This window comes from Protopterus annectens, chromosome 3.part1, assembly GCF_019279795.1.
Source record: "Protopterus annectens isolate FY-2018-M chromosome 3.part1, PAN1.0, whole genome shotgun sequence".
Lineage (NCBI taxonomy): Eukaryota > Metazoa > Chordata > Ceratodontiformes > Protopteridae > Protopterus > Protopterus annectens.
The window spans coordinates 218,200,122-218,224,351 of record NC_056732.1 but is presented as its reverse complement, the minus strand read 5'-3'; the positions used below and the strand labels follow the sequence as shown (position 1 = coordinate 218,224,351).

The following is a 24,230-nucleotide window of genomic DNA, read 5'->3' as shown; positions in this document are numbered from 1 at the left end:
AGACTCAAATCAAGGGGTGGTGTAAGCCAAACAAAATCGGGCTAGGCTTATTGCCCCAGGGCAGATACCCTAGTATGAACCTATGATGATAAAAACGATAACGACAAAGAGGAGAATAGGAAAAAAAAGGGAAATTAGAAGAGAAGTAGATTCAATGGTGATTTGCCTTCCTAGTCAAGATTCCAAGATGGGACCCAGTTAGTATTTCTGAACCAGGCCTTTCCAGGACTTTGTCAGTGCAACGACCACACTACCATCGGCAGCTGTATTACCTGACAAAACTTTGTCAGCCGAATTGGCTCCAAAGAGAAGAGTGGGAAGCTTCTTTTCAGAAAACATATGTTAGCCAAGTATCTTCAGTCGGGCCTTCATCTGCCCTGTCAGGTCCTCTATGTCGGTGTGAAGCCCCACTACAGCTATTGATTGATGCAAAATAATGAGGCCTTACTCATGGTCCACCTGGAGTTTGATGCTGCATCTACCCTCTCTGTTTCCAGGATGGACAGAGCTTAACCTCTGCTCCCTACTTCTCCCATATTATAACCTGTCTGTGTTCTAGGATTCTTAGGAACTCCTCTGGACCCATGCTGATTTTCTACCTCTGTGTTGGTGCCCATGGCATTAACACCATTGGTACAGAGAGCCACTAGGCTTGAGATTTTCTCTATCCATGTGCCACTACTAGGATCATCACTGACTCTGTCTGGGATATTTATGGTATTGACATAATTTACATTTGACTCCTATGTGCAGAAAACCCACTGGTTGTCAAAGTATGGCCCAGTGCAGTGGCTGACAGCATTGTGGCTTTATTATTGAGATGGGACTTGGAGTTCCAAAGAAATCTCTTAGGTTTGTTACCCTAGAAAAAGCACGTGTCATAGCAGCTTCACCCACATACACAACTCAGTATGGATCTCTGAGTCAGTCAGCATTTTCTCAGTAGAACTAGGCCGCATGAGGCAAGACAGAAAATTTGGGAAGGAGAGCTTTCCAAGTTCTTTAATGATTCTTCTCTGAGTGCTCTGATGAAGAGGATGTGTAAACAGACACACACAGGCTCCTTTCCAGATTCTCCAACCCTAGATACTGATCTTGTTGAAGGGTAGACTTACACCCAGTCTCCTCCTGAAGACCCCAGCTTGGGAGAAATTATAGAGATAATGTGGCAGATGGAATCTTTTCCTACTGACCCAACTTTCCTTAAAGAAGAGATCCTTTGAGGCTTTATGATCCACTGCACAATCAGGAGACCCCTTATGGATTCAAATGTTTCAGCTTACACAAAAAAGAAAGGGTCCAGACAAAGCCCAAGTGAGTCATTTCCCAGATAAGAGTCCAGAGTTATGGGTCACCTTGGGAAATGGGTATATGCATCTTGTACCTTTCCATCACATCTGTCATCTGCTTGTACATAGGATTTCACAGGGACCTAGCTAAAAAAAACACTAGACATTCTAAATTAGCTGCCCTTTGGAGATGGAAAGAAACAACTAGCAGCCATCAATACAGTTGCCATAGTCTCCATTAGACTTGTACTTAATACTGCAGATGGAGCAATGAGGACAGCAGGATTGAGTATCGCATGAAAAGCAGGTCCTTGCTCAGGTTACCAGGATGTGCAGAATACTTCAGGTGGTCTTCGCAAATCCCCTCTGTGATGGGTACACCCTTTTTGAACTGAAGGCGAAGTCCAGATTACAACAGTGAGCAGGAAAACAGGATACTCGCTGCATTTAGGTAAAATTCCTCATTCTCTTGTTGATGCTGTTATTGGTGTTAAAAGCATACAGGATTGAGCATTGCAGTAAGGAAGTGGGCCTGGCTGAGGTTAGCAGGGTTTACATAACACACAAGGGTGTCCTTTGCCAATATATGATTTGGGTCTACCCCATTTTAGACTAAGGTGAAGGACAGGTTGCAGCAGATTGAGCAGGAAGGCAAGATGTTCACCACTTTTGGGGGAATAATTCTCAGTCCCACAGAGAACCTGTTGTAAGACGCTCATTTAGAAAATCTCAACAGACCCAGTTTGATCAGTGCAGTTGATTTTTTCCTGTGGTCATGGGGGTTTCTGTAACATGACACCATCTGAGAGGGTGGGGTTGCAACCTTGAGGACTTGCATGACTATTCACTTTGAGGCGTTTGGGGGGGGGTTGTATTTCATTCCCTTCAAAAGCATGGCTGGCCATCATGCAGAATCAGAGAAATCATATCCAGAGGCAACTCCATTCCATTTTCGCAACCACCCTATCCACTACCTGATATTCAACCCTAACAAAAGAAGGGGCAGTTAAGGAAGTCGTCTACCTGTTACAAAAAGAGCAATCCATAAAGGCCTACTGTACCAGAAAGATCAGGGTTTTACTCAAAGTTCTTATTATCAAAGATGAGAAGGGATATCAGGTCCATACTGTGGATCACAATCTCTCAAATGAATTTAAGTAAACAACATTCTTGAAGGTCAAAGTTCCATGGCTTCAGGAATGAGATTGGGTATGCTGTTTGCTTCTCCTTTATGCAAACTTTCAGAACAAAAATAGCAAAACCATCCAAGAGTTTCCTGAGCTTCAAAATGGTAGCCAGAGTCAGTATTAGTTCAGGACCATGCTTGGCAGACTCCCAACATCCCCCATGGTGTTCACTAACTGGATGGCAGCAGTAGCAGCATCTCATTTTACTGGGTATCAAGGTCTTTCCTTATCTGGATGACTGGTTAATAGTTGCCAACTCAAGAGGGTCTCTTTCCAAAACAAGGAATTATTCAATCCAATTTTGCCTCTCTTTAGGAAAGTCATTCAGTCAGTCACATATGGAGCCAACTGTAGCATTGTCCAGGTGGCAGCCGTAAAAAGTAACAATTGCAAACCTGTCACCAGACAGGGTACCTCCAGTATAAGACACACAGAGACTATTTATGCATCAAGGTACAGCAACTGTAGTGTTAAGAACCCTAAGCTTAATTACTGCAGTCCTGCAGATGTTACCTCATGCCAGTTCTTACATAAATTAGCTGCTCTGGATATTAAGAGTGCACTACTCATTTGCATGAGCACATCCAGAAATCTGAAATTGCAGATCTTTCCACAGTTATTTTCATTGGTGGCTTCATCTGTAGAATCCATTAGAGAAACATCCATTTCTTACCCCACTGCCAGCTGCTCCATTTACCACAGATGGGTTTGTGGGAACATCGTCTGGGACAAACCTTCCAGAGATTGAGGGTGCAATTGGAGGCCCAATTGCTCATTGGTATCCTGGAAATTAGAACAGTACTTGTGTTGTAGGCATTTTAAGGTTGCCTTTCCCAGGGTGTGGCAGCCATATACTGCAGCAGCTTGGCTGTGGTGTTATGCATCACACAGGAAGGGAGTGTCCAGGTTCTACCCCTTTTGCTAGGAAGCTGTGAGGATTTGGGTGCGGGCCATCAATTAGTGGCTCTGTCTTTTGGCAGTGCATTTCCTAGGATGAGCCAGTACCCTAGTGGACAAACTGAACGCATGTCTTCTTTTGTGTCATGAGTGATCTTTAAACATGTGTACTACATGGATGCTGTTCTGCTAGTGTGGGAGAGCCTTGCTGCAGCCTTTTTGTTTTACTCTCCATTGCCAAATGCAACAACACTTATATTCAAACAAGGAAGAAAAAGTTTCATTTTCGAGTTTCAGAACCGAAGTCTTCAAAAAAGTTAAGTACCCTGTTGGTGATCCTTTTTCTTGCTCTAAACCGATATCAATAAAGGTTAACAATTGTGTTACCTGTGGAAAGCAAATACCTCATAAAGATTTTCATTCATACTGCATTCCTTGCCTAGGCCCAGACCACGACATATCTCGATGTCGGTTTTGTGTCTTATTCAATCCTCGAACTATTCATGGTCAGTCCATTTTTGCAGCAAACTATTTCGGTACTCTGTTTAATTATCCAGAAATGGCTTCGATAAGCCATCTGACTACCGATATTCCAAAAAAAAGTAAAGGTAAAGACAGACCACATAGGTCCAAAGCTGCCGACAACGCTTCCATTAAGCTAGTCACCAGTACTCAGTGAGGTGCTTTCACAGCCCCTAATACCCGCTACTTCAGATTCACAGGCCTCTACTGAGACCCATTCGGAGTCCGGTATGCCACGAGATGCTTCTTCAACTATGGAACCTGTGGATGTCTCTACCTTGGATGGGTCCAGAGCAGCTGTGCAGGCACCGGCTTTTGAGGGTGTATTCAGGTCCACAGACTTGCATTTAAAACCGACGCCATCTTCTTCTTCATGGCCTAAAACTCGACCCACCCCTAGAAAACCAACGTCCAAACCGCATGGTCAGGCCCATATGCCTAAAAAAACAAATGATAAGAATGGCTGAGGACCTTATTACTCTAATTAGGGGAAGTTAGCCTTCTCCATCTAAGAGACCTAGATCTGATTTTCCTTTTCATTCTTCTGATCAGGATTCTGAAATTTCTGTTTCTTCTGATGACCAGGATTTGCCCTTGTCTACCTATGAGGATTCTGATGCAGAGGACTCCATACCCTCTGCTTCCCCTCCAGAAGATTTTTTTTTGGTGAAACCTTACACACTCTTAGGGAGCATTTCTGCTGGGAAAGCCAGGATTACTCCGACTCCAAAAAGAGGCTGAGGGAATTATTACTCTTACCTCAACACAGGCTTTAGCTATCCCTCCTGTACTGGATATTGTAGATGTCTTTCTGGAATCTAGCCTGGCCCTAGACACTTTACCTCTGGCTCCCAGGAAACCTGACCGGTATTAGAGAGTACCTGACTCTCTCAAGTTTGTCTTTAAGAATCCTACTGCGGACCCAGAGACCATTTCACAGAGACCCAAAGGCATTAAGGCTACTACTGCCAAAAAACCCTACCCCCTCTGATAGAGATTCCAGGGCCCTGGACAAATGGGGTAAGAAGGTATACACTTCTGCTACTTTGGCCATTAGGGCCTTAAACTGCCAGTTTCATATCAGCAGCATATTATTGGGCTACTTAAACAGAAAATTATGTTGATTCCTGACTGTGCTGAAAATAAAGAATTACAAGATTTAATGCATTCTGCTGAACAAGTTGGTAAACATACTTTGCAGTGTGGTTTTTACTCTTTAGAAGCATCTTGCAGGGCTGCTGTCACTGGGTCTGTTCTTAGAAGGCATGCTTGGCTTAAGGAACAAAATTTGCCAGATCATGTTAAAACTAAATTACTGGATGCTCCCTTAAACCAAGACCGCCTGTTTGGCAGCAAAGCAGAAGTCGTACTTAAAAAGATGGAGGCAAAAGCTAAATCTATGCAAACGGTTAAAGATTTCCTGCAAGTACAGCCTCCCAGATTTAGTAGGCATTGGCCTTCTAAGAATTGGTCCTTTCCTGTCTCTTCCAGGCCTTCTCAGTCCAAACCCAGGACCAGCAGACCACCTAGGCTACAGTCTCAAGGTAATCACAGGCCTAAGCAGTTGGGGGCTCCCACTTCCAAAGCTGGAAGTAGTAAGACACCCCCCCCATGGTAATCTGTCACAGTGACTTAACCTTAAACCTTCCAAGCCCTGCTCAACTGTCTGCTCCCTTAGGGGGAAAGATTGCCCTGCATGCAAAAAACTGGGAACTCATTACCCAAGACAAATGGGTTTTAAATATAGTCTCCAAAGGATACACATTCCACTTCCACTCCTTACCAACCCCAAACGGTTGGCCAGACCTACCCCCAAATTAGTGGGCAGAGGCTCAACAGCATGTTCTCTCTCTTCTAAGTATCAGGGCTATTCAGCCTGGCCCAGCAGAGGAATGGGGACAAGGTTTTTACTCAAGACTTTTCCTGGTACCCAGAAAAGACAACAACTGACATTCTGTCCTGGACCTGTGTATTCTAAACACCTTTTTGGTAATCCCAAAATTCAAAATGCGAATTCTTCACCATCTGCTTCCCATGCTAGGCAAAAATGCCTAGTTGGCAACATTGGACTTAAAGGAAGCTTGCCTGCACATCTAAATAAGGGAATTTTGCAGAAAATACCTACGCTTCAGAGCAGGCTACATGCACTATCAGTTCTCTGCACTGCCCTTTGGCTTATCTACTGCTCCCAGGGTATTCACAAAGTGCCTAGCTCCAGTCATTGCATTCTGCAGGCAAAGAAATATTCAAATATACCCATACCTGGACGATTGTCTAATTCAGGCAGAAAGCCAGGGCATACTATTAAATCATCTGGCATTTGTAACGAAACTGCTAAACTCACTGGGGTACACCATAAACGAAAAGAAATCTCACCTAGTACCCTGCCAACAAATTGTATTCCTGGGAGCAAGCTTGGACACAACTTCCTAGATGGCCTACCTCACACCAGAGAAACAAGTTTATTTGACAGCCTACTTCAAACTACTGGCCACAAAGACCCAGCTATCTGCAAGGGAAATACCGCAAGCCCTGGGGGTTCATGGCCTCTTGCATCCTACTAATTCCATATGCAAGACTGCGTATGAGGAAACTACAATGATATCTAAAAAGCATATTGTGTCAACATTCTCAGGACCTGGAATCAATGATTCCTTGTATAGACAGAGTTCCTTTGGTGGGCAGAGGCCTACTACCACAACGAGGGACTGCATTAACTCTACCCCCTGCCGCCCAAACCCTAACAGGAGAAACTTCAGACTATGCAGGGGGGCTCACTTGGCAGGGCAGTGCATTCAGGGCAAATGGAACCAAGAGTCTAATGCACCTGCATATCAATCAAAAGGAAATGTTAGCTGTACAGAATTCTCTGACAGCCTTCAAGGACCACATTCTTCCAGGACAATTATTGGTAAAGACAGTCAACCCCACTGTTATGTGGTACATAAACAAGCAGGGGGGAACCCACTCGTACCCTCTCTGCAGACTAGCCATGACTCTGTGGAACACAGCCTTAAGCTACCAAGTGCACCTATAAGCTCTGTACCTGTCAGGCAAGCTAAATTCTCTGGCAGACCACCTAAACAGAAATCTCATGGACCCACACGAGTGGAAACTGGACCCAAAGATATTCAATATTTTGAGAAACAAATGGAGGAGCCCAGAGATAAACCTGTTTGCCTCCCCTCAAAACTACCAATTGGACAAATTCTGCACAATGACTCCCCACAGACAAGCTTGGAAAGTGGATGCCCTGTCCTTCACCTGGGAAAACCTCTCAGTTTATGCCTTTCCCTCTCTGCCTCTCCTCTCGAAAGTTCTGCTAAGGATGAAACAGGACAAACCAAGGACAATTCTCATTGCACCAGACTGGCCATGACAACACTGGTACCCCCTATTTTGCAACATTTCACTGCTAGTACCATGGCACCTGCCTCAGACCCCTTACCTGCCGTCCCAGCAGGAGGGTCAGATTCTGCACCCCCAGCTTCAAACCCTGAACTCTGCAAGCCTGGCTAATTACCTCAGCTGTCCAATACCATCCCTCAGTTAACAAGTGCTGGATGTCATTCTGGAGGCAAGTAGGTCTAGTACTAGAAAATCCTATGCTGAAAAATGGAAAAGATACTGTTCCTGGAGCCAGACTCAGGGGATGGGCACAGCAGTGCCCAGCTTACCGCATATTCTTCAATACTTAACAGAGAATGCTCCACAAGGGTCTTTTCTTCTCATCTATTAAAATTCACACCTCAGGCATTTCAGCACATTACAATACTGAGCCCATCCCTCTTCTCTCACCCCCTGCTGAAGCAATTACTCAGATGGGCCAAAAATTTAAGACCACCCAGTAGAGTCCCGTCTCCAGCCTGGGACCTTAACTTTGTATCGGAAAAGCTCACTTTACCTCCTTTTGAGCCAGCTGCAACTGCAGAGTTGAAATTCCTCTCTTGGAAAACAGCCTTCCTTCTAGCCATCACTTCAGCAAGAAGAGTGTCTGAATTACAGGCCCTCATGGCAGTGGAGCCCCTTCATCATCTTCCATGCAGACAGGGTGTCCGTCAGGACCAATCCTTTATGCCCAAGGTGGTATCCACTGTGGCCCTTAATCAGTCCATTCATTTGCCAATCTTCTTTTCTAATGCAGAGAACAAAGGAGAATGAATACTGCACTCTTTGGATGTGCACAGACAACTTAGATTTTATTTGGCCAGGACTAAGCCTCTCAGGAAAACTGAACAGCTGCTAGTTGCCTTTGCTGCAGGGGCAGAGGGGGAAGGCCATTTCAAAGCAAACCATTTCTAAGTGGATAGGCCATTGCATTCATTTCTGCTATAAGCACCATGGAAAACACACCCCACAGGGGATAAGATCACATTCCACCAGGGCTGCATCTACTTCTACAGTATTTCTCAGAGGTGTTCCTATCAGGGACATCCTAGAAGCTGCTACCTAGAGCTCTGTACATACCATCACCAGGCATTACCACTTGCCTATGTTTTCTAAATCCAGAGCTGGTTTTGCCACTGCAGTCTTGCAGGGCTTAATAGCTGGTACTAATGCTCTCTGTCTCCTCCCTTCCTTAGCTTTGAGAATCTACCCAAATGTAATGACTGCAACAGTGAAACACAAAGAACATAGTAGAGTTGTGTACACTTACCGTAAATGTAGATGTTCGAGTGTATTCACTGTTGCAGTCCTGGTTACCCTCCCTCCAGTCCCCTGACGTCTATTGGCTATACCTTTTTTCTTGTTTACTGTATTTTAGCTTTCTGGTGTATTTGCTTTTTGTTGGAGGTATAACCTTGTATATAATTGCTTCCCATTATGGGGGCACCTGACATCTGGGGCAAGAAAAACTGATGTAATGGCGTCAGCTGCATGCTTTATACCCCTGACTACCTGACGTCATGGAAGAAGAGACAGCATCCGATGCAGGACTCAAGACTTTGATAATCAGGCCGGCTGAGGGCTACCTGCAGGCAGATAACCCAAATGTAATGACTGCAACAGTGAATACAGTCGAACATCTACATTTATGTTAATTGTACACAGCTGTACTATCTGAGTGCTTCTTTTGAGACTAGGGGGGGGGGGGTCAGAGGAGAATAGTGACTTTGAAAATGACCGCTGTGTGGTTGGATCTTACTGGGTAGGATGACACTGTAGGGATCCTGCCGTGGTTAATACCAAGTCCAAGATATTCTCACCTCTTGCGGGGCCATCTGGTCCAAGGCATCCTCATTGACGAAATCAAGGAATCTCTGGGCATTTGTATTTTGGCATAAGTAGTTTTTCCACTCTATAGTTGGATAGCTAGTTGCCCAGGATGAGGGTGAAGGGTTGAATCTTGAAAGATTCGAAGAGGTCCAGATAGGTGGAGTGGGCATCTTGAGTCAGTCAGGTTCCTGTAGCTAGCTATGATTTGAATAGGGGTCTTAACAGTTAACTGCACCTGGAGTGTCTCTTGTGCTTCATTCTATTTGACCAGCCTAGAGGTGTGTACGTCTTTAATATATATTGCAACTCCACCTCTTTTTGCTTTGCTTCCCACAGTTTGAGGTCTGAATGTATCATAGGATGAGTACCCTGGTATGGCTAGTTTGCTCTCTGCAGCTTTGAACCAGGTTTCTGTGACTGCACAGATATCATAGGTTCATAGTAGGCTACTAGTCTATTGGCCCTAGGGCCTTTATAAGCCTATCCATGTTATACCCTTATTAACCAAGTCATATGGTGTACACATACAGAGCGAGTCTATGAACAGCACCAACTAGCCTTATCCAAGAGAGATACAGGTGACACCCCTGGGGTAAATTTCTGGTACAGGTTCAAAGCAGGTTAGATGATTACTCTCAGGAAACCAAATTTAAAAGGATGGCCTTTAGACCAGCCATGTGCCTGTGCAGAATAAATAAATGGCAATTCAGATTGCTGTATCCAGCAGATTAAAAAATCTGGGTACTGGGGACCCCATACCTTTATACCTCTGAAGAGGCCAGAAACAAGTTGAAGCAATCAGCTTCCATGCCACTGGAAATGCCTAACAAAGAAGGCAGTATAGAGAAATACAAGCACAGAAATCTGGACATAGAAAACTTTAAAATACAAAAAATAAGAAGACAGAGGAAAAGTAGAAAAGACGATTAGTAAAGGAGAGGTTAAAGAAACAGAAACTGAGGTTATAGAGCACCTGTGAAGTGAAGGATTCAGTGTAGAAAATCTATTTCTGAAAGTATCACGGCAGGATAGAGCAACAGACCTCCAAATTAAGGAGAAATTAGTGGAACAGGAAGCAACTGGTCAGTTGCCGTAAGAAGATAATTTGGAAACTTCCACAGGAAACCAGTATAAACTTTCACTTGAAGCTGGACAGCAAGGAAAGGAACAGGGAACTGTGGCAACTCTAACAATATTGAGGCGTGATAGGCCAGCGAGTTCCCAGATGGCAGAGCAATGGATGACACGGGATGAAACTGAAGAGAACGTGGCACAGGAAGATGCAATAGAAACTTTCTGTAGAATGCCCACAGAAAATGGAGAACAAAAAATGTGCCCTCTGTTTAGAAGAAAATGAGCTAAGAGAAGACTTGCTTGATTTACTAGAGATAGACATATTAACATCAATGAAAGAAATACACTGCAGAAGGTCAATAAAACCCAAAAAGTTAGAAGTTTGATAAAAACAAATGAACACAGTAATTAGGACTGTCCATAGAGATCCATGCAATGCAAAAAGAAGTAAACAGGATATATTACTGTGCAGCTAAATTAACACCACATAAAATTCTACCACAGGAACATGGGTATTAAGGGAAAGGAAGGAGAGAAAATTATACCACCATGGAAGTATCGAACAGAGAAAACTATAAAGCAATTAAGACACAAGATGTGTCACTGTTAGAGTACAGAATAGGGAACAGATCAAGAAAAATACTAAGACAGACAAAAGTGACAAAAGCAATGCACAGTATTTTAATGGATCAGGATTTATCAAGCACCATCACAAATAATAAACTAAAACTATCAGCACAAGCAAAAAAACTTAGAAGCCACACAGATAAATATAAAGGAAAAGTACAAAATAAGCAATCTATTGATGACCCAAAAAAGTTTTATAGAGAATTGGGAAACCGGGTAAAAGGAAATGCAGACCACCAAAAACAGAAGAAATTGATACATTTTGGAGAAGTATTTGAGGATCCTGTGGAAACATAATAAAGATGCTAAATGGACAGAAGTAAAAGAAAGAATACAAAGTTCAAAGGTACATGCTATGAAATGGGATGAAGTAACAGCCAGAGAGATTGAAACAAAGTTAAGCAAAGCCTCTAATTGGAACTCCCCAGGCCCAGGTGCAGTACCTAACTTCTGGTTAAACGTATTAACATCTTTGCATGAAGATTTCGCCATGAGTAAGAACTATTTACATGCGCACCCCAGACAGACACCAACCTGGCTAACAGGAAAAACAATGCTCCTACTTAAGAGTGAACCTGCAAGCTACCCTCAAAATTATAGACCAATAACTTGCCTTCCGACGACATATAAACTATACACCGGAATTGAGGCCAACAGAGTTTAGTCATTTAGAAGAAAACTCAATTATGGCAATAGAACACAAGGGCAATAAAACAAAGTCGTATGAAACCAAGGATCATTTGTTACAGCATCTTCTAAGGTAAGAATACTTGCAATGAGTGCAGTTTCATGTTTAGACTCCTAGTGTTTAGCAGCATGACCTTTAATTTGCATTTTGATGAAATTTTTATGTTTGTAATTTTGACCTCATGGCATTGCCTAAAAAAGGCACGATGAGTGAGTCAAGAGCCTTTGCCAGCAGCCTGAACTGTTGTGTGTCCTAAGCTTCAAATACATTGGGACAGAAGGTTAAGAATGTCATATTGTTGACTTAATCCTGTACAGCACAACTCTAGATAGAAATCTTTGCCATTTAAACTGAGAGTCCATTCCACAAGAGTAATAGCTACACGTCCTTCCAAATCACTGTTGCAGTGTTCTTCACCTCTGGGATTTCCTGTCAGGGATAACCCAACATCCGGCCAGCATACCAAAGCCTTTTACCTAGGAGTGTCCTACATCAGGCATGCTCCGTATGTAAGCATAGGGCATAATGGTGAAGTATGAATGTTTCCAACCCAGAGCTTCATTGCCCTCAGTCCAAATGCCATAATCGTATGCCGGTCTGAATGTCCTTCACTTTATTGTTTGTACTGAAGCTACGTCTTCAAGATAAGTACCCTGTTGCGGTTGCTTTTTTATTTTCTATTTTTTCAGTGGGTTGCATGTCATCCAAGAAAGGGGAATGTCACTGTGGAAGACAGATTACCCATAAGGACTGCTACGATAGTTACTTATTTTGCCTAGGTGCGTCTCACAACCACACTTAGTGTTCCATCTGTCAAGCTTTTGTACATAAGGCTTTACATAACCATCTTTCCTCCCTTTCCATTTATCTTGAGAATCATTACCTCAAGCTGTTCGCCCAAAGTACCATGGCAGAATCCACTCACCCCAAGGTGCAGCCACTGCTCAAGAAGGCCAAAAAAAAGGCCAAGAAATATAGGCCTGAGTTTGCTGCTGTCTAGCTTCCACCAGACATCTCTCTTGAGGTGAATGAGAACCCAGAGGACACTCCAGTATTGCCATTGGTTTCTTCTGCTGCGACCTTCTTGGTGGCCGGCATGGAATTTACTTGTACATCCTCGTATGCCTTGCAAACATGCACCACAGATGTTGAGGTGGCAACCATGGCTGATCATCTCTGAGGGGCCTAAAGGGATTCCTTAGATCTTTGTCAGGGAGCAGCTGCTGGGTACCTTTATCAGATCCAAGCAGGGATCCTAACCCAACCCATCCTGTTTTGTCAGGGTGGGCATTCCTTAAATAAAAGACAGAAATCTAAACTTGTGGTGTCAGCTGACAGAGATCCGTAATGGCAATGGCAGGACTTCACTCAAGGCTTTTTCATGTTTTAGTGGCTTTAAAGCCTGCTCAGGGGGTTTGGGTTTCTGCACCCTTGTGGTTCTCTCCCCCAAAAGGGCAAGTGACCCTGAATCCTCAGATGAGGACTCTGACTCAATGCTGACTGTTTAGTCTATGCCTCTTTGTTGACTTTTCCTTTAGACATGTCAAAGGAAGCGGAATCTGTTAATTCTATTTCCCGTTTGCAGGAACTATCCTTTGGAGACACTATTCTGCATATGATGGAACGTCTCAAATGAAATTGCTCCCAGGTATCACACGTCCAGAAAAGGTATTATGAGTTGTAACAAATGGGCTCTCCTAAACCACCTGCTTGGCCCTCTGTTGGCTGCTCTATTGGATACCTTCTCTGCTGTTTACCTGGCATCAGACTCCCAACCTCCAGCCCCTAAGAAGCCTGACAGGTTCTGTAATGTGCTGGATGCCTGCCAGTTCTTGTAGAAATACCCTTCATCTGATCTAGCAGTGATTTCTGTATCTTCTGATCAGCTTTCTAGGCTGTTGACCTATTCTAAGCTCCTTTCCTCAGACAAGGACAGTTGAGCTATATGGAGATGATTGGAAAGAAATTATATACTTCTGCTGTTTTAGTCTTTAGGGATATAAGTTACCAGACCCATGTGACGAGATACATTTTGTCTCTTCTTTCCCAGATTGGGAAGATGGTCTCTGACATGCTTGACTCTAAGGGTATGGCCTCAGCTCTTTTCTTACTAGGTTCCACTTCTCAAGTTGGCCATCACTTTATAAAGTGCAGCTGATGCCTCCACTAGGACTACTGCCTCCGCCTGTGTGATGAGGTGCTGTTCCTGGTTTCGTCTTGAAGCCTAGCCAAATGATATTAAAGCAAAACTCCTGGATGCTCCTCTGGATAACCAAAACTTGGTTGACACTGCTGTGGCATTTATGTGGATATTTACACTCCTGCACATAGAGGTGGTGATGTAAAGAATGCCACAGAAATTAAAGAAACCCACTGGATAGCTGGTTTGAGAGCTGAAATTCCACCAGGCTTAAATGGTTTTATACCTTTAAAACCTATTTCAAAGGCTAGAAAATGTTAATTTGTTAAAGGTTTTAATTATTGTAATTGGTTTTTCAAGTGTATTTATATGCAGACTGATTTTACATTTTTTTGTATTGATCTGATGAAGGAGGCATCTCTGAAAGCGCTCATCTGTTTACTGCTTATTTATTAAAGATATGTGTTTTGCCGTGGTTGTCCCATTGTTATTTCTCAAGTATTTTAACCTGCTTTTTTCTACATTGTGACCGATTTTCTCCTTGTTGCTGTTTGTCTGCTTTGTCTTTGGGATGTTGGAGGAAACCGGAGCACCCGGAGGAAAACCACACAACCACATGGAGGACATGCAGACTCCGCACAGAAGTCACACAAGCCAAGGACCGAACCGGAGAACCTCTTGCTGTGAGGCGACAACGCTAACCGCTGCACCACCGTGGCTGCCTGATCCCTCCCTTCTAACCCCTATTCTTTTTTTTTTTCTCCATGGATATTTTCTTTCTGGCCAATAAGGCTTCCCCTTCTCATCCTCTCTCCCTTTTCTTGATGTACATGTTCTTTTCACTGGGAGTCCTAGTTTTCCTGAGCCATTTCAGTTCTGGGTTGGGAGCATTCGTACATCACCTTTATGCTCTACTCTTGTGTGAGGAGCATACATTTGATGTGCAACACTCCTAGGTAATAAAAGCTTTGGTATACTGGCTGGATGTTGGGCTGTCCTTGGCAGGAGATCCCAAAGGTGACAAGAACTGTAACTCTCTTAGTGTAGCCAGCAGTGTTACCAAAGTTGATAGAGATGAATCTCTGTTTTTTTTAGAAGGGAGGCAAATATTTGACAACATTAAAAAGAAATGAATGATCCAGAGGGAAGCAGAGTGTAAAAAACACCTCTGGTGTTCATGGGTCTTGATGTAGAGAAAACATTTGATACAGTCTGCTGGAATGTTATCAGTAGGGTAATTATAACATTTGTGTTCCCTGGTAGAATAGGGTTAATAGAGGTCACATGAAGGATTGGAGGTAAGAATTTAAATGGTTCCCTCTCTGACAAACTCTGTTTGAACTGAAGAATCAGGTAGAGTTGTTCTCTTTTTATTTAGAGCTTTTGACAGAGAAAATAGGGATTCACAAATTCAAGGAATTAACTGGTATAGTAATCAAGAATAGTTAGCTTAATTTGCAGATGAGAATATTTTGTACGTGATAGTCAGAAGGGGACATTTTGGTGTTGCAGAATGTTTTGAGATGGTTTCCAAGTCTATTCAGGATATAAAATGAAGATAAAACAGTGTCTATACTGATGACCTGTACACCCATGCATGAATTAGTTCAGCTGTATTCATGCTTATGGAGACATGGTTAGATCTAGTATTTGTGGGTTAAAAAAATTTCTGTTGTAGCAGTTAAGGATGTACAGGTTACCGTTGCTTAACATCCGGGATACATTCTATCCCATTGAACATGAAGAGACTAGGACATTAAGTGAACTCCATATACTTTACATTGTGCTTCGCTTAACATCCTCCTGCACGATGTTTGACCGCATTTACAACAACTTAGGACAGTGTGCTTGCAAGTGCAGTCAGGCATTGTGCGGAAAGACGTTAAACACACACCTGTATGTGAAGATGCTAAACAAAAGATAAAATTGAGAAACTGGAATCTTCTGATTATGGATATTGACAGCAAGACAGACAATTGCAAATGTTTTTAGCCCCTTAGTCTTGTATCCAGGTCAGGCATATTTTATCAACCAAAAGAGAATTGGGAATGATTAAAAAATCTGAAGGAATTTGTGAGGGAAGGAGGGTAAGAGTTATGTGGGTAAGTTGATTGTTCCTGTACAACAAGGTGGTTTAAGCTTACCGGACTTGAAGGGGGACTTTATTATTAAGGCTCATACACACAACTTGAGAAGAGGTTTATCGATCAGAGTGGAAGAGCCTAACTATGAAATGTGAGGGGGGATACAAGTGACTGACTAGGATTTTTATTGCAAATCCTTAAGGGAAACAACAACCATGCAGAATATTATGTTTATAAAACAGATGAAAGGATTCTAAGAAGTTAAGCCAGTGTAGGAATGGAAAAAGGAGATCTTTATCAATATGTATGTCTGCAAGTTAAAAAAAAAAAAATATAGCAGATTAGTTGAGTTCACATGCAGTCAGTAGTAACATGACAAAATGGATTTTTGTTGGCAAGAAAGAAACAGCAGCAGCTTCCAGGTCACCGATTTCAGTTAAGTCCAAAACAGCAAATCAGAGAGCACATGATGAAACTAGATCCTGGCCATCAACCACCTGCAAAACCTGTAGAAAAACACCAGTAACACTTTAGGCTGGCAAGTTACTTAGTAGCATACAGTTCAGATGATGTTGCACATTGTCAAGCACTGTTGAGGTTTTTTTATCTTAATAGGTAGTTAAGTTCTAATTTATTTATACTAAATTAGACATAATACAAAATAGATGCAAGTTATATGAAGATTTAATATTTAGAGAAATGTTTGCCAGTTTATAGAGATATCAAAGCTAAGTTAGTGTAATGCAAACAGGAATTGTAAAATGAAGTGACAGAATAGCAGGTTTATAGGATATTGTGAGATAAATTGATAGATGTAAGGACGCAAGTTCATAGGCTCATAGATTAGTACTAAGCTAACTGCCCTTGCGAGCTGTTTTAAACCTAGCCAATTATCCCTTGTGAGACTCATACTCTGTACCTTGTGTTTGTAAGGCAAACACCTGAACCATTAGGCCACCCTCCCAAGTGAAGAAGGGAGAGGAGAGGTACAAAGTATAAATAGGTACTTGTTCACATTTAAAGATATACTTTATCCTGATGTTGAGCAAGAACAGAGGCAGCTTTTGACTAGGAAGTCTTTTGGAATGGTTTTAAAAGATGGGAGTAAGATTATTGACCTGATGGATACTGGTAAGGACAGTACCCAGCAGATTTGATTGGTTTGTGGACAAACAGGAGATTTTATTCATTGAATTGTAATATTTGACTGGGAACATAGTTGTGTAAACTGTTTAGTGCTGGACAATTTTTATACGTGGTAAGAAGCTTTGTATATTTTAGTTGATGGGCTAGTTCTAACCAATTTAGGCTTTTCAGAACCCACCGCAGTATAGCACTAAAAGGGGTATTTGCTGCAAATTTAGCAACTTTCTTAGCATTTTTCATGTTTTGATTTTTGTGATGCCTAGAGGTCTGCAAGTGTCTAAAATAAGTGTGGAGAGGAGATAAGTAGTAGCAAGTGTTTTAGTTACATTGTTGAGAAAACTTTTGGCTCTGTAAAGTTACTAGTTTTTCTTATGCAGTTTTGTATATGCATGCCAAATTTAAGATGGTCATCCACTGTCGTCCCTTATAACTTGCTATGAGAAGTGACTTCAATGATTGTATTTTTAAGAGAGGGCTACATTTTGTTTTTTCGTGCGAGAGGGATTTGGGGAAAATAGTTGTAACTCAACTCAACCCTAAAAACACTAATCTACAACACCATGTTTGTGTCTGATAAATCTGAGTAAATTTTTGCAGCGGTGTCATGTTGTCAGATGTGCAGATGAGCATGGAGTCATCTGCGTACCTTAATAGGAAGGCCTGTTACATGGATGTGAGGAGGGGACCAATGATAGAATCTTGTGGAACACTGGTGATGACTGGGAGGTATGGACAGAGGGTGGAATGCCATTTTACTGACTGATATCTATTGGATATGAAGTTTTTGAACCATAGAAGGGTGGACAGAGACCTGTTGAGGACATTTGAAGTAGAAGTTTGCTGTAACAAACTGTGTCAAAGGCTTTAGACAAGTCATTACCTGTAGCTTTTATGTCTGCTGTATGACAGTATCTGTATAGGTTAGAAGTGCAGTTTAAGTACTGTGGGAAGGATGGATCACATGTTGGGTGAGGGGTAGAAATTCTTCCTGCAAGTAGTTGTTTTTGAATACATTTTTCATGTATTTTGGGGGGAGGGGGTAAGATTGCTATAGGTCAAAAGTTAGTAATTTCTATAGCATTTCCTGCTCTGTGTGAGATAATGTATGACTTTTTTTTCCCAGAGACTTTGTTTGGCAGAGCATGTTTTGACTAAAAATGTTTTCTACTTTTAAAACAATTGCTATCTACAGATCAAAGGAACTGCCATGGGAGGCCTCCTTTCCCCCAATATATGCCGATCTCTTTATGGCCTATATTGAGGAACAGTTAATTTATGATAGGTCTCATAACATTATTATAGATGAGATCGACATTTGGAGGCGATATTTGGATGATTGTTGGTTAGCGTGGGAGGTCAGACATAGAATATCTTCAGGAGTTTGTTGGAGTTTTGAATGACAACAAATGGGGGATTCAGTTTACAGCTACTTTCGACACAGAATTACTTTTCTGGACGTGTTAGTAACCAGGAATGCTGACCATTCAACTCCCTTACTCCATGCTACCAGCTTTCATCCTCCCCACATATGCAGAAACATTCCAAAGTCACAGTTTTTATATATCAAACGAATATGTTCGGATGCGGCTACTTATTTTTATGAAGAATATTTAGCTATGAAATTCAGGGATAGGGGCTACAGGAGAGGGGATATCTACCAGGCTAAACACTGGGCATCCAAACAGGATAAGAACAATCTGCTTCAGTATAGGGACAAAAATATCAGACAATTCACAAATTAGATTAGTTACTACTTATGGTAGGAATACGGACGTCCTACTTGCACTGGAACATCTTATTAGCTGACATTGGGTTATGTGAGATTTTGGATGACACATATCATTTTTCTTTTAAAAGGGGCAAACATCTTGCTTTATACATGAATTACTATAAACGTGTACAAAACCGATAACACTAATAGGTGGGGTTTTGAAGGGATGTTTTCCTTGTGGTCACTGTACCCACTGCTAAAGGATGTTTAAGTCTCGACAATTTACTTATTTTTTTGCAAATTGTCAGTCAGATTGGCTAATTTATATGCCCACCTGTTGCTGTTCTGCCTTCTATGTGAGAGAGACCTCAAGACCAGTCAAATTTATAATTTCAGAACATTTAAGTAACATCAGGGTCAAGAAACCAACAAATGCTCTATACAAACACACCGAGAAACACCATAATGCAGTTTTCAGTTTCACTGTCAATGATAAAATACAAGGCAATAGAAGTAATAAATCAGGTTGGCATCAATTATTGAACAACAAAGCGAAAACAATGGATAATCAAAGTGGCTGCCTTATTTTCACCAGGACTTAATGAATGTTTTTAATGGAATGGACTAATTGAAGTAATTCACTTATTCAGCCTCTAGTGGTGTTATACTATCAAAGAAGAATGTTTGCAACTGTAATTCATTGCACTGATGAAGGCTTGATAAACTTGTAGCCGAAACCGGTCTGTTTTGTTCTCCTGTTCATTTTTAATAAACCTTTCTGTCACAGTTTGCTGGCTCTGCAATTGCTTTTCTGTTTTATATTTTTGCCATTCTTTCCATGCTTTTTCTCTATCCTGCATTAGCATTCTACTCTTTTTGGATAGCCAAATTGTATTTGTTTTTAGTCTGTTCCTTCTAGGAGGTACAAGGCTGTTTGTTATTCGGAAAAAGTATTGAATTCATTTACAGAATCATCTAAGAGGAGGATTTTTAGGAAGTTCCAGTTAATAGATGATAGGGTAGTGATGAACATTTCTAGGTAAAACTGTGGGAAAGGTTGCTTGTTTATAAACATGCTGTTTAAGTGGATGTTTGATGTATCTGATTGTATAGATTGGGATATGATCACTGAGTTTTTCTGGCATTGTACCTGTGGTAGTGTATTTGCTAGGGTCTAATATTAGGATCCAGTCTAATAGGGAATTTGTTTTGCTGTAATGTGTGGAGTTATGAATTAGTTGTGTGCAACCATACAAGTTCATGCTGGATGTAGGATAGTTAGAGTTGATATCCAAGCAGTTGACGTTCACATTACTTAGTAATATTTTTTCTTGTGGAATTGTTATGGGTATCCAGTGTAGGATATCTTCTAGTATAGCTGTATTATCGCGAGGAGGGATGTGAAGGACAGTAATACATGTTTAGAATTATTTTCAGGAAAGTAATAAGCTCTGCTGAATTGAATTTTGGTGTTAGTTTGTTGTAAGAGGATATATGGTAGTCATTGGGGAAATATTAAAGCAATGCCACCAGCTTTCCTCTTTATACTGTCGTCATGGATGGTGATGTAGTTGGAAGGTGTAAATTCAGAGTCGTTTATGCTGGGTTTAAGCCAAGTTTCAGTTACAGTGAGAATATCAGGTTTATGCTGGGTAATCCAGGCATGTAGTTCAACAGTTTTGTCTTGTACATCTAACATTTATTGCAGCAAAGGTTAGATTACTGAGGTTTGGGGTTGACCATTGTGGTGGTAGTGTGTGAAGAGAATTTTCTTGGTGATCATTGTGATAGATTGAGCCACGATTAGGGGTGAATGTCTCTTCCTAGAAGGATTTTAGTATATTGGGGAGTTATAGATACTTGTTTTTGGAAAGTATTTTTCCACTTAATTTTGGCTTGGTTGGAGTTGAAATGGAGTTAAAAAGTCTATATTTTGACTGAAGGTAAGTGGCGGGGATCTGTATTTTATTGATAGCAGGTAGTGGGAAAGTAGGGATCGCGAAGGAAGCAAGTAGTTGCACTGCAGGAGGATATTAGTGGTGACAAAGTCTGAATGTTGGTAGAGGGTAGGTAAGAAAAGTATTCTGCAAGGTGCAGAACGTGAGGGAGGGTGGCCTAATGGGTAAGGTGTTTGCCTTACAAACACAAGGTACAGAGTTTGAGTCTCACAAGGGATAATTGGCTAAGCTTAAAATGGCTCGCAAGGGCAGTTAGCCTAGTACTAATCTATGAACATGTATGAGGTTAAGTCCAAGGATGTTCTGCAAAATCAGAGAGAGCTGAAATGTATTGTAGGAGGTGTGATTGACATGTGCTGATGATGTGAGAGTGCAGTACTGCCATTCAGAAATGAATGCTGATACTGCTTTTGTTGTCATGGCTAAATTTTATTTGTGATGGTTTGTGTAGCAAGCAGCTTGCCATAATTTTATACCAGAAGCCCCCCCCCCCCCCGTATTAAAGTGTTGAAGACTTTTTGGGGGAAAGACAGCATTTTTAATCATGTTAGAGCTGAAAAAAAGGTACTGGCTAATCTCTCTAACAGTTGATGATGGGATAAAAACAGACTTTTCAAACTCTGAAGACTTATTCCAGCATATTGGCTTTTATTTGGGCAACAGAGTACCCCTGCAACCTTTCAGAGATTAATGGATGGAGTCAAAATTCCCATGTCAATTATACCGCTGCTTACCAAGACAATGTCATAAAGCATTCTGAGGATTGGGGACACTCATCTAGCCAAAGTACAGGCTATGTTGTCTTTCTCGAGCAAGACAGGTTGACATTCAATGTCATCAAGAGCAAGTTAGAGATGGTACAGATAAAATACTTAGGTTAAGTAATGGGAAGGGGAGTTGTTGGATCGCAAAAAGAAAAGCTAGAAGCAGTGAGAAATTGTCATGTACCGGACACTAAAATCCAAAGTATGGCTGCTCAACAGTGCATGAATGGATAGACCTTTTTACATTGGTATATGCTTTATTTATAGTGGGCACACTGATTGGGCTGTCCTGTCATTGAACATTTTAGAATAAGAGTGAGCCTTTATTGTATAATTGACATGAACACAGTTTGCAGTCATCTGCAAACTTAGTTAACCAAAGGCCCTGATTTCTTTTATGGAGATCAGAGAAGTATATGCTAAAAGGAGGGGTCCTAATACTAAACCATGGGGCAAACGCACTAGTTAAGCTCATAGTTTTGGTGTTGACACCCACCACCTTATTTGTTTAGGTTCTGTCTTTCAGCCAGTTGGCTGTTCATTTCTGCAGTTACTGATCAACTTTTAAGGCAGATAACCTGTTAACTATGCCATCATAGGCTGTAGTGTTGAATGCTTTGGCCAGAACCAGATAAGCTGTAAACAAAATAACTACTGTCTACAGTCTGTGTGACCCTGTCAAAGAAATTCAAGTTGAATAGGCAGGTTCTCCATTTGACAAAGCTAAAATGATGCTAGTCTATGATAAGGTTTCCGATGTCATAGTTTGAGGGTCGGGTGTAATGTGTTCCATGACATCGTAGATTAGCCTAGTCAGTCTAATGAGTTTACATTTCCCAGGATCACTGATAGAGCTACCCATGTGTAGGGGCATGATCACTGGAAGTGTTTTTTTTTTTCTTTCTTTGATGCTGTAGTTTGTATATGGGCCTCCTTTTCTGGGTCATTTCATTGGATCCTCCTTGCTGGACTTGTTTAACTGTGATGGAAAATAACTGAGAATGTAGGAAGTTCTTTCCTATTTTTGGCCTTTCCTATGCTGATATCATGTATGGTTTCTAAGGAACAGGTGGACTGCTTCACTGAAGAGTACCACTTGAATGAAGAAAGTGCCAGCATGTAAGAATCTTCTGACTGAAATGCTGTGAAAGCCTTGGAATAGTACAGGATGTCTACATAGCTAAACTTTTGGTGCAGATGCAACAGTTACTTCAGGAATTTGGTTGCACTGTATTATTGACTTGGCAACCACAGTTTGCCTTCAGTGTATCAAAGTAAGCCTTGTACTACAGAAACTGCTGATAGGATGACAAGATCAAGTGCTATGCTGTTAGAGATCCCTGGACCTCAAACTAGTATAATTCTAGATGAGGGGAGCGACTACACTTTTGCAGCTACACTGCCTGCATATTTTTGTTTTCCTTCTTGAAGATTGTAACCATTGTCTGCGTTTGCTAGTCCTCACAGAGCGTCCATGTGAATATTTGAGTTTGAGACCCCTGGTCAAGATCATGTAAAATATGATTGCACAGGGTCATTAATATCATTTGATGCAGAAGATTAAAGTGTTATCCTTTGATTGCAATGCCATGTTTTATTGAAATTACAGCAGCTTCATTTCATTGATAAGAGAGAGCATCTTAAGTTTATCTCATTCTATTGATTATGTAACCTCGTCATGTTTGTTGTTCTGGGGATATTTGTGGTATTGCTGTTGCACTCATATTTTTTATCATTGCAGCCAGTTGGTTTACTGACATATCTGGAAAGCACAGACCCAGTACCCGAGAAGGATATTGATCGCATGCATATCAGGGATAATGTGAAAATTGCTACTGTAAGTATACTTTTTTTTTTTTAACTCTGTTTGACTTTTTAATGTTAGAATGTTTTAATCATTTTTGTGGGTATATATGGTTCTCATTTTATCACATTCTATGTATTAATATGAAAATTGAAACACAGCTTAACATTCATATAGTCACATCTGCTGTTGTTTTCTTTAAAAGAGCAGTGAAGAAAATTAAAAGGAAAACAATGCATATAGAAAAGGGAGAAGAGAAGTGGACCAAGGATAGAGCCTTGTGGAACACCAATGGTAACAGGCAAGAGAGAAGAGGTGTGGTTTTCCCAGAGAACTGCTTGTTTTCTATTTGTGAGGTAAGACTTAAACCATTTAATGGCTGGGATATCGAATGAGAGGGATTCAAGAGTATTAAGTAACAAGGGGTGGTTAACCATATCGAATGCTTTGGACAGGTCATTGAAGAGGGCAGAAGAGAGTAAGTTGTTGTTGCGGTTCTGATTAATAGTATCTACAAAAGAAAGCAGGGCAGTGGTGGTACTGTGATGTGGTCTAAAGCCATGTTGACAGTTTGCTATTATGTTGTGATGAGAGAGATATTGTATAAGTTGAAGGTGGATACATTTTTCCATGATCTTAGCCAAAGGTGAGTGGAGAGCAATGGGCCTATAGTTAGCATATGTCCACCTTTGTGTAGTGGGATAATATGAGAGACCTTCCAGATTTCAGGGATGATTCTTTCTTTGATTGTCCTATTTATGAGAATAGAGATAGGATAAGCAATAACCTTGGCAGCCTTTTGAAGAAAAAGAGATGGGAGCTTATCGACAGAGGGGGTACACGGTTTTAGTTTGAGAAGAAGTTTGTGAATGTATGATGTAGGGATAGGTTGTAGTGAAACTTTAAAGGAGGAGTTAGTTTGTTACTAGGTGGACAGAAGTTGTTGGCATTAAGTTGTTTAGCTAGAGTTTGAATAGTTTCTGTGAAGAAAGAGTTAAAGGTATCTGTAATTTGCCTGTGCTTGTGTGCCTAGCAGCCAGTAACTCTCCTCCTCTGATACTCTACCACCCCTCCACTCTCACCATTACACTATTTCCTCCTTTTCCTTGCCACCTTTCCCTG

General features: G+C 41.4%; 1 protein-coding gene across 1 annotated transcript in view; it reads left to right on the top strand.

Annotated features, from left to right (window-relative positions):
* Positions 1-24,230, top strand: part of DNAJC13 (DnaJ heat shock protein family (Hsp40) member C13) — a gene marked incomplete in the record, with an annotated part of 3,140,357 nt that overhangs the window by 1,189,154 nt on the left and 1,926,973 nt on the right. Inside the window, 1 exon segment of the mRNA XM_044066722.1 lies at positions 23,046-23,141. Coding sequence (XP_043922657.1) covers positions 23,046-23,141 — 96 coding nt within the window.